The sequence below is a fragment of the Conger conger genome, chromosome 16 (assembly GCF_963514075.1).
Source record: "Conger conger chromosome 16, fConCon1.1, whole genome shotgun sequence".
Classification (NCBI taxonomy): Eukaryota; Metazoa; Chordata; class Actinopteri; order Anguilliformes; family Congridae; genus Conger; species Conger conger.
This window is the reverse complement of record NC_083775.1, coordinates 7,084,713-7,098,245: the sequence shown is the minus strand read 5'-3', so window position 1 is coordinate 7,098,245 and position 13,533 is coordinate 7,084,713. Positions and strand designations below refer to the sequence as shown.

General features: G+C 46.6%; 2 protein-coding genes across 2 annotated transcripts; both read left to right on the top strand.

Annotated features, from left to right (window-relative positions):
• Positions 1–447: 447 nt before the first annotated feature.
• LOC133114281 (tubulin beta-4B chain-like) lies at positions 448–3,876 on the top strand. The gene is made up of 4 exons (XM_061223522.1): positions 448–619; positions 2,103–2,211; positions 2,300–2,410; positions 2,520–3,876. The coding sequence occupies exons 1-4, from the start codon at positions 563–565 to the stop codon at positions 3,578–3,580; spliced, it is 1,338 nt and encodes a 445-aa protein (XP_061079506.1). The 5' UTR covers positions 448–562; the 3' UTR covers positions 3,581–3,876.
• Positions 3,877–8,801: 4,925 nt separating this feature from the next.
• On the top strand, positions 8,802–11,292 carry LOC133115037 (melanin-concentrating hormone receptor 1-like). Its single transcript, XM_061224748.1, has 2 exons — positions 8,802–8,856; positions 10,268–11,292. Exons 1-2 carry the CDS (start codon positions 8,802–8,804, stop codon positions 11,290–11,292), a joined length of 1,080 nt encoding a protein of 359 aa, XP_061080732.1.
• The last annotated feature ends 2,241 nt before the right edge of the window (positions 11,293–13,533 follow it).

The following is a 13,533-nucleotide window of genomic DNA, read 5'->3' as shown; positions in this document are numbered from 1 at the left end:
TGTTCGGGAGTTAACTTCTATAGCAGCACTCACTGTATCACTTGACAACAATATGTAGCTACACTCGAGTCCTGCAATAATTCATGTTCATAATTAATTGTTCACTAGTCGTAGCAAATCTCAACAATCTCAAGTTGCGTATGTTAGGTTACAACTGGGTGAAATTTATTCGGCAGCCAATTTTCTAAATTAACTGTACATCTCTTCCCTGTAAATGAATGCTGGCTTTAAAAAAAAGTACTTGTCGTATCTCGTTTCCAGAATGCAAAATTTCGGTTGCCTAACCTCCAAGAGTTTGGCTCCGTTACCACGGACGACGTGAATAACATAATTACACCAATGAGAACCCATGAGGTTAATCGTTTAGCCAATAAGGATTGACAGTTTTTGCAACCATTTGATGTCGTTATGAGTTGTTACCACAGCAACTGCTGATGGTGAGAGTTGTAGCTATAAAAGCACTGTGTGATTATTAACCGTTGAAGTGAAGCCGAGCGTCTTGTGTGAGACCAAGTATTTCTGCACATTACACTTTTTTGTTCAACCATAACTTTTATAAGAAATGAGGGAAATTGTTCATCTACAAGCTGGCCAGTGTGGAAACCAAATTGGAGCCAAGGTTGGTTAGTTGGTTGGTTGCTATCAAAGGTGGGAAGATTGTGGGGAAAAAGAACAGTAAAGAATGTTACGTTACTGTATGAAACTTTATGTGGGCTGAAGTTAGCTAAATTAACGTTCACTGAGCGAAGTTGTCCCTGAAGTCAAATAATTGCTTTAATGGTTAGTCGATTGGCTGGTTTTTTTGAGGAAATTCACGTGCTGACTAGCTAAGTTAACGTTACCAGTAACTTTACATTGACACGTGCGAAAATATTGAGCTAACTAACGTTATTTCGCGTGGTTGCTTAGTTCTTTTTTTCAACCTTAACTTACTTGGCAACGTTACGTTACTTGGTGCATGGCGATTTGAGCAGTGCAATTGGTTTGCGGACATAACTTATTTCAAAAAGTTAAAGCTAAGAAATATAACTAAACATTTTCTGTCAAATATCAGCTAAAATTGTGAGCTAGTTTGTTGGTTCACAAGCCGGTTAGCTAACGATAACTGCGGTAGCCGATTCTAATGGAGCTTGAATTGCATCGTGCCAATCGTGAACGTTATTGTCTCCTAGCAACTTAACGTTAGCCACCTTGCACACCGCTGCTTCTCGTCAAGCTAGGCTATCGGTTAACGTTGCTTAAAGCAAATGGAGCTAACGTTAGTATGGCGGCAAACCGCTGTTTTAACCTTACAGTCGCTAACTTAAATTAACGTGACTTAAATTGTCCATTTTTACAACGAATCAATTTAACAAGTTAGCTAACCGTGGCTATGACTTAACATAACGACAGTTCTCACAAAAAACTGTCTGGGTACATATCTAGCTAACGTTAACGTAAATCGACGCTGCCTGGCGCATCCTTAGAAATAGGCGGGCATAAGTTGCACATGCAGCTCTCCGACCGCCATTTACGGCTCCACCTGCACTCCACTTCTCCATTTAATGTGAACGTAACAAATACTAACATTAACTTTCCAAGTGCTTGTCAGTAGATACATTGCTGTGGCATGGTATTCAACGACCAAAATGTACATTTGTCCCTCCTTATTGAACTGAAGTGATCGTACTGGGTGGGACAAGTAGCTAAGAAAAAAAAAAGAAATTGGCGAGTTAAAAACCCCCCCAAAAAAACACGCATTACATTTCTACCTGCACAGGTATTTAGTAGCTCTTTGTCTAATGGTTACAGAAGGTAAGTAAGAGTAACGTTAGCTGTGACCGGATGCTGTAATATTATAGGTGCACATCTCCTGCTATAAGTTACCTCTCACACTACATTACTGGGTTGCTGCTACTTTAGGGCACATTGTTATTCTGGACTTTTTCAGTTATAAACCTTGTGTGGATTTTCCCCCCTCTTTGCCTTTGCTGCCCTTGTCAACTGCCATTGTCAGCTTTGCCTAGAGCCAGCCCTGGCCATGAAGAAACTGGATATGGTTAAACAGTGGGTGTCATGTAACCTGGTAGCCATATGGCACTGATGCCCCGTCTTTGTTCTAGTTCTGGGAGGTGATCAGCGACGAACATGGAATCGATCCCACCGGTACCTATCAGGGCGACAGTGATCTCCAGCTGGAGAGGATCAATGTCTACTACAACGAGGCTACGGGTGAGATCACGTTTCTGTTTCTAAATGCTGTTCAACACACTTGCACTTTCAATTGTGCAGCCTAGCCTCCTTTCAATTATTTTAACAGGCGGCAAATATGTCCCCCGTGCCGTCCTGGTGGACCTGGAGCCTGGCACAATGGACTCCGTGAGGTCCGGACCATTTGGGCAGGTGTTCAGGCCGGACAACTTTGTGTTTGGTAAGTGGAGATTTCTGAGGTGTGTAGCAGAGGGTATAATGGAACATGCGGGGAAAGGATTATTATTTGCGTCCCCAGAAAAGGTGATGCTAATTCACTGTGTTCACAGGCCAGAGTGGTGCTGGAAACAACTGGGCGAAGGGCCACTACACTGAGGGAGCGGAGCTGGTGGACTCGGTCCTGGACGTGGTGAGGAAGGAGGCGGAGAGCTGCGACTGCCTGCAGGGTTTCCAGCTCACCCACTCCCTGGGCGGGGGCACGGGCTCCGGCATGGGCACCCTGCTCATCAGCAAGATCCGAGAAGAGTACCCCGACCGCATCATGAACACGTTCAGCGTGGTGCCCTCTCCCAAAGTGTCGGACACCGTGGTCGAGCCGTACAACGCCACGCTGTCCGTGCACCAGCTGGTAGAAAACACGGACGAGACCTACTGCATTGACAATGAGGCCCTGTACGACATCTGCTTCCGCACGCTCAAGCTGACCACGCCCACCTACGGCGACCTCAACCACCTGGTCTCCGCCACCATGAGCGGGGTCACCACCTGCCTGCGGTTCCCCGGGCAGCTCAACGCCGACCTGCGCAAGCTGGCCGTCAACATGGTGCCCTTCCCCCGCCTGCACTTCTTCATGCCCGGCTTCGCCCCCCTCACCAGCCGGGGGAGCCAGCAGTACCGCGCCCTCACCGTGCCCGAGCTCACCCAGCAGATGTTCGACGCCAAGAACATGATGGCGGCCTGCGACCCGCGGCACGGCCGCTACCTCACGGTGGCCGCCGTGTTCCGCGGCCGCATGTCCATGAAGGAGGTGGACGAGCAGATGCTGAACGTGCAGAACAAGAACAGCAGCTACTTCGTGGAGTGGATCCCCAACAACGTCAAGACGGCCGTGTGCGACATCCCGCCCAGGGGCCTCAAGATGGCCGCCACCTTCATCGGCAACAGCACGGCCATCCAGGAGCTGTTCAAGCGCATCTCCGAGCAGTTCACCGCCATGTTCAGGCGCAAGGCCTTCCTGCACTGGTACACGGGCGAGGGCATGGACGAGATGGAGTTCACGGAGGCCGAGAGCAACATGAACGACCTGGTGTCCGAATACCAGCAGTACCAGGACGCCACTGCAGAAGAGGAGGGCGAGTTTGAGGATGAGGGAGAAGAGGAGCTGGCTTGAACCACACACTGCCTTAATGTCACATGCGTTTCCTTTTGCTGTCAGTGCTTGTTTCCTTGTTTCACTGGCATTCATTTGGCTTCATATTGATGCAGTCTAGCTAAAACTATGCACTGCCTAATGTCACATGCGTTTTCAACGGTTTTCTAGTTTGTCTCTGACGTTTTGTTTCTGTATTCCTCGTGTTTCCCTTTTCTGCCAGTGCTTTTTTTCCCTGTTTCACTGGCATTTAAAAGTTATAGAAATAATTTGGCTTCATATTGATGCAGTCTTTAAATAAAAAAGTTTTGATGGTGGTTTGTCTGTTTCTTCATTTTGAGTTTGACATATGCGATCAAAGTTTATCCTGACTTGTTTAGCTATTTTTACCACACAAAAGCAACTTTGATTGCGTGTTCTTGTATTCCGTATTTTGATGATTATTCAGTGTTTATACAATGAGGGAACGAACGAGTAATTGAAAATTAAATGAATGAGACTGGGCGGGGGGTTGGAGCTGAATCAGTTCTCTGTGATGGCCAACGCTGTCCTGCAGTTCTATAAGACAATCAGCAGGGGGGTTCCAAGCATGTTGGAGAACTTGCCACAGTTCTTCTGCAGACTTTGGTTGGCTCCTTGCGTCTGATCTCAAGACAGCCTTGATCAAGTTTTAATGTAAAAAGTTGTCAATTGCTTATAGTAATGTTACTTTTTCAAATTAAATACAAAAATGTCTGTGAAATTAAATATTTTGGAAAATGAATATTTGGAAATCTGAAATGTGTTCTTTTATACTAACACACACAAAAAAATAAACATATATAATAAAGTCTAGGGTGCCAAAGATGTCTGCACAGTACTGTATATCACCACTTGTCAGTTACTTTATATTTTCCTATACTCTGATTTAGCGGATGATAACATGGCAAGCACGAAGAACCGGGATCGCTAAACTGAGACTATAGTCCCAAGAGTGGCAGCAAGTGCAGATTGGATTGAGATTGCTTGCCAGCTACCCTGCTGCATACTGAAATATGCTTTCAAGATATGAATATCGAGGTTATATCAGTATCAATATAAACACACCATTTGAGAGTTTAAAAAGCATTCAGTGAACAACAACAAACCACAGGCTCTGAAAATAAAGAAGTAGTCGCAGCTAATCAGAGTCTTTGTGAAGGTAAATGGGGTGAGGGTAGAGGAGGTGAGGTGTGTTTAAAGAGGTGGGTATTCAGTCTGCATTGGAACATGGCCAACCTGCCTGCTCTCCTGGCTGCTCTGGGAAGCTCACTCCATCACAGGGACCAGAGAAGGGGGGGGGGGGGGGGGGGGGGGGGTGTCAGTCATCCGGAGGTTTTTGGAAGAGAGCAGTCTGGCCAGTATGTACGGTCTGAAAATCCTCGGAAGATATGAGGGAGCAGCCTTCGGCCTTGGTAACCTGGTGGGCTCGTATCAGTGACTCAATTTCATGCCAGCAGTGGTGGGTAACATTAATCAGTGGCAGTGGGCAGAGGGGGGGTGATGTTCTGGGAGGCTGTAGACCAGCCAAGCGGAAGCTTTCTGTTGGAGCTGCAGAGGCCTGATGGCAGGGGCAGGGAAGCCAGTCAGCCTGAACCAGAAGCCGAGAGGAACAGGTGGCTTTTCTTAATGTAGCAGAGCAGGGATGGGCAGCTCCTGTCCTGGAGGGCAGGATTTCGCTGCCACCAGTTACTCTGACTCCATCAGCTACTTAGCCATGTGTGCCCTGACCGATTAATTCGTAAATCAGACCACAATAAAATGCTACAAGAATGTTTATCAGCTGCTGCTTGTATCAAAATGTGGCTAAAATTACAGATAGTGTAAATAATTGGGCCAGTTAAATAATTAATTATTATACAATAATTAACTGTTTGTACAGTTGGGTACAGGCATTTTAGCCTTGCACCAAGTCTTGATTGAAGAGCATTCATTCATTATCCTAACCCGCTTATACTGAACAGGGTCGTAGGGGGGCTAGAGCCTATCCCTGCATACATTGGGCGAAAGGCAGAAACGCACTGCACCATCCGTGCCGCCATTGAAGAGTATAAAAAGTTAAATCACATTGTGTGAACACTTAACCAAGAGCCTACCTTTCAGAGGTGCTGTTAATCTAAATGTGGAACTGAGTTCTGTGGCAAAATGAACTTTGCTTGCAACTCCAACCCAGCTTGTAAGGCCTTGACAATAGGCAGACCTAACAGGGAAATTACACGTTCAAAAGACATTTAATTAAAGGTACAATTGGTGTTAAAACCATTAACCATTGTGTTACAAGACCATTGTAAATCCCTTCCTATCATTGAAACTGTTGACTCACCCTCTGCCTGTGTTTATAGTCCTTAAATTTGGGTTTCAAAATATATAGTTGATGGACTGACACTCTACCAATACATTTTATAGCTGTACAATAATTAGAACAATTGGTTCTAATTGCCCCAGCCAATGGCGTTTCTTGCTGCAATTCTAATTGCCACAGCCAATTGTTTGTTGCTGCAATTCCTCTCTTGAACGGTAGAAGTCCAAAATTACCTTTAAGCTAAATTGAAAAAAAGTACAAGACAAACATGGGAGTATGAAAGTCAGTAGTGCAGTTGAGTGGAAGAAGGGAAAAATATAGTGAAGCGGTGTCGTATTATTAAAACCTCAAAAAGACAACAACAAATTACACCAACAACCCTCTGCCCCGCCCACAAGGCACCTGTGAGAGACCCCAATGATCAGCACAGGTAGACAGAGCAGAACAAGGCACTCACCTGCATTGCTTCAGTACATATACAGCACTTTAAATGAACTGTATAAAAGAATATAAACTGTTTAAGCCTCTGGTCCTATGGCTGATTTGGTAGAGCATTGGGCTAACAGTGCTCATATTATGGGTTTGATCCTAAGGGACAAACGTTCATATACTGAAAACTGTATGAATTCACTTTAGATCAACCCTGGTCCGGGAGAGCTAGAGGGTCTGCTGGTTTTTGCACATATTTAATTAGAGCAGTTGATTACACAGTTAACTCACCTCACCTGGTTACCTGGGTAGGGTATCAACTGAGTGCTGGTTTTAAGGTGCAAACAAAAACCAGCAGCCCCTGTAGCTCTCCAGGACCAGACATAAAACACATAGAGCATGTGCTCAAATACTCACTAAATATTGTCCAGCGTAATGTGCAAATATACAGCTGTATAGTATATCGTCCTGGAGGTTAAGTGCCATGGTGACTAATCTGTCCATGGTACATCTTTCACCAACATGACACTTTATGTCATCATGTACTGTATGCACTGCAGATCTGTTCCGTGAAATAATAACACAAATTGCGGCTTATTCTGCAGATCCTGAAGGAAACCGTCTACAGTGCCGCTGATTGATGTTGACACCGAAATGTGATGATCCTTCATTCACCAGCTTGTTTAATGCCGCATCCATTTAAATTGACACAAAGGATACCCGTCCCTTTTGATCTCGCTAATTATGCCAGAGAGAAGCAAAAGCTGAAAACTCTCTTGATCGTTTTGTAAATATACGAATCACAGGCATCATGAAAAGTAGAATTTGCCTTACCCAATTTGAAGATGAGATGATAATTTGTCTCCCATTTCCACATTCTGTACAACACATATTTTTGTAAAAAGTACTCACCTTATACGATTACAAATCATGAAAATGCTAATGTAAGTCAGTGCATAAAAGATAAGCATGACTAATGGGCAAATTAATCCCTTCATTTACAAAGGTATTGTAATTATGCCTTTGAAAAAGCTGCTATGGAGTGATAATTACAGCTCTACGATATGCGATGGATGAAAAGTGCCTCATTGCACGGACCATAACTAACATCCCTCATTAAAATCATGTTGGATGTGGTCCTAAGTGCTTGACCCAGATCTCATTCGCCTGCATGTCTCAATTCAGAATAAAATCATATCAAGTGCCTGACCCTGCAACCATGAACTCAATAGAAATGTAGACACAAATATATTACTTTTGCCCCATTGTGGCAAAGTGCCTGATTTGCCCGATTAATTATATTACTGAAAGGCTAGGTTTTCTCCAAATGTTATATACACGTAAATATGAAATGGCATGAAGGAAAAATACCCGATGAAAGTACGGAGATTACTATTCTGAAGCTTTGCAAGCAGGACCAACAGGGATTCACAGATGCTGATGGCATATAGGCCTAACTATTGAAGCTATTATTGCTACTTATCTTGCGCAAACAAAACAATGGTTTTCATTATGCAGGTTTGAAGGCTTATTTTTCTGTTTATATGACTGAATTTACGGATAAGAAGCGCAAACAATGATTATCACACGCCGATAAAAATGCATTGCCTCCCACTGCCAGTGGGTGTCTCATTTCCTCAGGTTTTCATTATCATTAGGAAGCGGACGTGCCTTGCATCTTGACTTTACTACTCTCCATAGTACTTCACGACACCTTAGATAACTTGGTAGCACTTTTGAACAGATTGCTCGTTTATGTTGTCACATAAATTGTCCTGGAAGCCTCGATGGAGTAATACTAACTTCCACATTTGCCGGGCGAAGAATGTAAGTACTATATGTCACAGACTTGCGTTTCGGTCAGCTACTCGAGGCTGCTCCAACGTGCGCAAGACGCACACTGCCTGCGTTTCATCCATGGCTTCGTGGCGCTCTTCCAATGAAAATGTTAAGGAAAATCAAGTTAAAATCAAGTGTTTTGTCAAGATAACTAAAAAAGGAAGCTTTTAAAGGTGAAATGACTCTAAATAAAGCCAAGAACAGAGGACGTCAGCGAGACAGCAGAGACTGGGGCATAAATTAGCAACTTTATATGAATACATACATTTTTGGATCCGATGAAAATATTTCCGAGAGTATGCACTCTTTGGATTGAGAAGCATTAGGTCAGTATTCTAACGCGGCAGCATCCAGTGTTTCGTGTTGTTGACACGCTACATGTATTTTTCCTTTGCACATTCTTAACTGAGTGGCGTACAATTCATAGTGCACTGTGGTAACGCAAATATCCCTGAAGCGGACTCTTGAAATTACGCCACGAATACATTGCTGAGAACAACCTGTTAAATGGATATTCTAGGAAATTATTTATTGTGTGAAATCGTCTGGAAAGTACGTCCCACTAGATCACCTGTTTTCTCATTCGATCATAAGTGTCATGTTTGGTAACCCGTCGTCTTGATGAAACCGGATAATTGTATGGGTGCTAATAACATGTCGACTGAGAACGCAACACGTTCCTTCTCCAACTCATCAGGGAACCCGGCTGGTAAGTGCTAATTTCCAAACATGACTTTATTGCTCAGAAACGCATGAATCATGGAAAGTGGTATATGGGGGAAACACTGTATGAACTGAAAATACAGCGCATATCAAAGTAAAATACTGTAAATTGAATTCTGGATTATGGCAGTGCCTTTTTATTTATGTATTTATTATTATTATTATTATTATTATTATTATTATTATTATTATTATTAATATTATTATTAATTAGATTTAATTTCTTAAAATGAAATGAAAAGGAAAAAAAAAAGTTAAATGGAAATGTATTGGAACAGTTGTGTCAAATTGCTTATTTTTCCTGTGTACTAATCAAATTTGTATTTCAAATCAAACAGTGACCTAGAGGCGAAATTCGGTTGTCTTCACTCCCGGTCCTGGAGAGCCACGGGGTGTGCTGGGTTTTGTTGTTGCTCTGCACTGAATTGATCAGTTAAAATAGCCAATTGCACCGTTAAGTCGCCTCACCTGGTTCCTTGGGTCTGATATTGGTTGCTGATATTAAGGCAAAAGCAAAAAACCAGCCACAGGACGCTGCTCTCGCTGTTCATGAACAGCAAGCTGTGAGAGTCAGGGAATGGGTTATGCGAGAGGTGTGGTGAGGGTGGGGGTGGGGGTGGGGGTGGGGGTGGTCCCCGTCTCTAAATTTCCCATTTTTCTTCTTTAAAACCTTTTTCCAGCTCAGCTGCCATGTTCTTCCCAACAAGCTGTAAAATAATTTCAATTTGAACTCAAATTTGGCGCCGTTGGCAAGAACAGTGTGGATTGCGAGGATTGAAAATGTATTACATTACACGCATTTATCAGACGCGCTTATCTAGGGAGACGTACATAAGTGCAAATCGGAACACAGGGACGAGTGCCATGAGGACCCTAGAGGAAATGAAAATCTTTGAAGATCCAAGAACAATTTACAAATGCGATGACGACCCGAGAGAAAATGAAAATCTCTGATGATCCAAGAACAATTGCGATTGGTTTATAACCACTGATACCTTAATCGTTTTAAATGTGGCACCTGGAGCTATTCATAACTGTCAATGACATGAAGCGATGGATGTAAATGCGTGCCTGTGTTATGCATGTGGAGTGATGCGGGTGGCCTGTAGCGTAGTGGTTAAGGTAAATGACTGGGACCCGCAAGGTCGGTGGTTCGATTCCCGGTGTAGCCACAATAAGATCCGCACAGCCGTTGGGCCCTTGAGCAAGGCCCTTAACCCTGCATTGCTCCAGGGGAGGATTGTCTCCTGCTTAGTTTAATCAACTGTACGTCGCTCTGGATAAGAGCGTCTGCCAAAATGCCAATAATGTAATGTAATGTAATGAGTGAAAATGCTCATTCTGATCTGTGGTGCCTGATCCCCCCTCCCCTCCCCTCTCTCTCGCCCGCGCGGCAGCGGAACGCTCGGATCCCTACAACACCGCCGTCATGCCGAGCGTCTACGGGATCATCTGCTTCCTGGGCATCGTGGGGAACTGCATCGTCATCTACACCATCGTGAAGAAGAACAAGCTCCGCGCCCAGCAGACGGTGCCCGACATCTTCATCTTCAACCTGTCCATCGCCGACCTCCTCTTCCTCCTGGGCATGCCCTTCCTCATCCACCAGCTGGTGGGCCACGGCGCGTGGCGCTTCGGCGCGGCCATGTGCACGCTCATCACCGCGCTCGACTCCAACAGCCAGATCGTCAGCACCTACATCCTCACGGCCATGACGCTGGACCGCTACCTGGCCACCGTGCACCCCATGCGCTTCACCCACGTGCGGACGCCGCGCACGGCCGGCGCCGTCATCGGCCTGGTGTGGCTGCTCTCGCTGCTCACCGTCAGCCCCGTGTGGGCGTACGCGGGCCTCCTGCCGCTCAGCGACGGCTCCGTGGGCTGCGCCCTGCTGCTGCCCAACGCCGCCACCTACTGGTTCACGCTGTACCAGTTCGTGCTGGCCTTCGCCTTCCCGCTCGCCGTCATCTGCGGCGTCTTCTTCCGCATCCTGCAGAACATGGCCGCCACCGTGGCGCCCCTGCCGCCGCGCAGCCAGCGCGTCCGCACCCGCAAGGTCACCCGCATGGCGGTGGCCATCTGCCTGGCGTTCTTCGTCTGCTGGGCGCCCTACTACGTGCTGCAGCTGGCGCACCTGGGCATCCGCCGGCCCAGCTTCTCCTTCCTGTACGCCTACAACGTGGCCATCAGCATGGGCTACGCCAACAGCTGCATCAACCCCTTCCTGTACATCGCGCTGAGCGAGACCTTCAAGCGGCAGCTGATCGTGGCCATCCGGCCGGCGCACAAGGCCTCGCGCGTGGCCCCCAGCCTGGGGGAGGGCAGCGACAGCCTGCGTCTGGCCCCCGAGGGCGTGCCGCACAGCCGGTCCTCCGGCGAGCTGCTGCACAACCTGCTGCCCGTCACCGTGGCCGTCCACTGACGCCCGCCTCCGCCGACGGCCTCTACGGAGGTGTCTTCTGTCAGGACGCTGCCGACCGGATGTTGTGAGCGTGCCCTCTCTACTCAGTCCTGCTGGGGTGACCAGACCGGGACGTTATGAATGCGCCCTCTCTCACACTCGCCTCCTCAGTCTAGCTGAGGTGACCGGACGTTATGAATGCGCCTCTCTCTCACACTCGCCTCCTCAGTCTGGCTGGGGTGACCGGACGTTATGAATGCGCCTCTCTCTCACTCTCGCCTCTGCAGTCAAGCTGGGGGTTTGTTTGATACGAAGGACGAACTCTGGCGAGAATCAAACCTCAGTGGAACACGGTGACGCACGCAAATGTATATAGCATAGAATGTCTGTAATTGAACAGGCTAAATCAGTGCCGTTTTCAGGGGTGGGCATTTCGGTAGGCAGGGTTGGCAGTAAATTCTCGGGGGGCCGGGGGGGGGGTGGGGGTGGTAGTGGATGCCGTTTGGTATGCCACCCGTGTGGGGGTGGAGGGTGGGGGGTCTTGTGCAGTTACTCTTCATTTGCGATTGTCCCTGAATTCGCGGCAGGATAATACGCCTTTCTAAACTTCCCACTCGCTGGTCTCTCCAGGGTGGGCAGTGGGTCTCTCCAGGGTGAACTGCCAAAATGAAACTACAGCGAAACACGGTGCTGCATACAAATGTGTAAATATATCTAGACGTTCAGACGTGTGCAGGTATTCGCCAGTGGAAACAAAGTCATAAACACTGAAGAAAAACTCAAGTACATCCAAAACTCCGCACATGACTCAGCAGGCCCTGGGGGTGAGGGGTGTGGTAACTGTGAGGGTGAGGATGGGGGTGGGATGATTTCTCTTAATTCCCCCCCATTTATCTTCCTTAAAACCTTTCTCCGGCTCAGCCGGAGATGTTCCCGACGAGCTGTGAAATAGGGAAACGGCGACCAGAACGTCCCCGACTGCCAGTCAGACCCTCTTCTGCCCGAGAGCACGGCCCCCCCCCCCCAGCAGCCTCGCTTTCCCGATGAGAACTTCAGCGCTTTCATTTGCCATGCAGTCGTCAACAATCATCGCCGAGTCCCTGAGAATAATAACTAGGGAACCAGTGTGTTTCAGAAGGACACACTTCAGAGGGGCATTTCAGCAGTTCATCTTCTCTCCTTTGAGGACGTTGTCGGCTCTGTCGGGGGCTTGCAGGCTGCACGCTTCTGCAATCGGCCTGCCTGCCTGCCTGCCGGGGATCAGACGGCCTCTTGAGGCGCACCCCCGAATTCATCACTCGCGGCAGGAATGGAATGCCATTTCGCGGCCGATTCCGCGAGCAGACGTCTGTGTCCAAACTCCAAAGTGACTTGTTAACAGTGGACGACGTTCGTGGTGTTCGCCACAGGAACACCAAAGTGAGGTGGCATCACAAAGACATAGGTGGCCCATCTCTAGTCAAGAAGCCAAACAAACCAACAATTAATATTGTAAGGGGCGACCTGTAGCGTAGTGGTTTTGGTATGTGACTGGGACCTGCAAGGTCGGTAGTTCGATCCCCGGTGTAGCCACAATAAGACCCGCACAGCCATCGGGCCCTTGAGCAAGGCCCTGAACCCATTGCTCCAGGGGAGATTGTCTCCTGCTTAGTCTAATCAACTGTAAATTGCTTTGGATAAAATTACATGTAATGTAATGTAAGCAAAGGTTAATTCCACTATATTGCTCACAGCTATACGTATGACGTCATTGTCCTGAAAGGAAATGGGAGAGGAAAGACAGAGGGATTTGGAACCCATGGTTTCACTCAAAGAGCATCAGGTGATCATCATCGGATGCGAACAGTTTGCAACCAAGTGCTAAATATGGCCTTTTTCCTTGCACAACTTATTGTTTGATGCCATGTTTACCTCTGCAAAAAAAAAATATTAAGAGGAGCTTACTGTGGTCTGTAATCTATTATATGGTGCTGTATGTGCACTGTTATTTTGGGATATTGTTTGTGTGGGTTGTACTGTGCAGAGAGAGCTTTCCTTTGGTTATTACCTGTGTTTGAAGGACCTGTGTCGGCCTGTGTGTGAGGTTAAATGTCATTATATAATTGGCTGTATTATTGTGATGACATGATCTTTTTAAATATAGTGTTGTATGTATGTATGCATGCATGTATGTATGTATCTATTTATGTGTGTATGTATTTATGTATTCAGTGTGTGTACTGTCTGTACAAACATATGCATTATTTATTAAAAATGTATGTA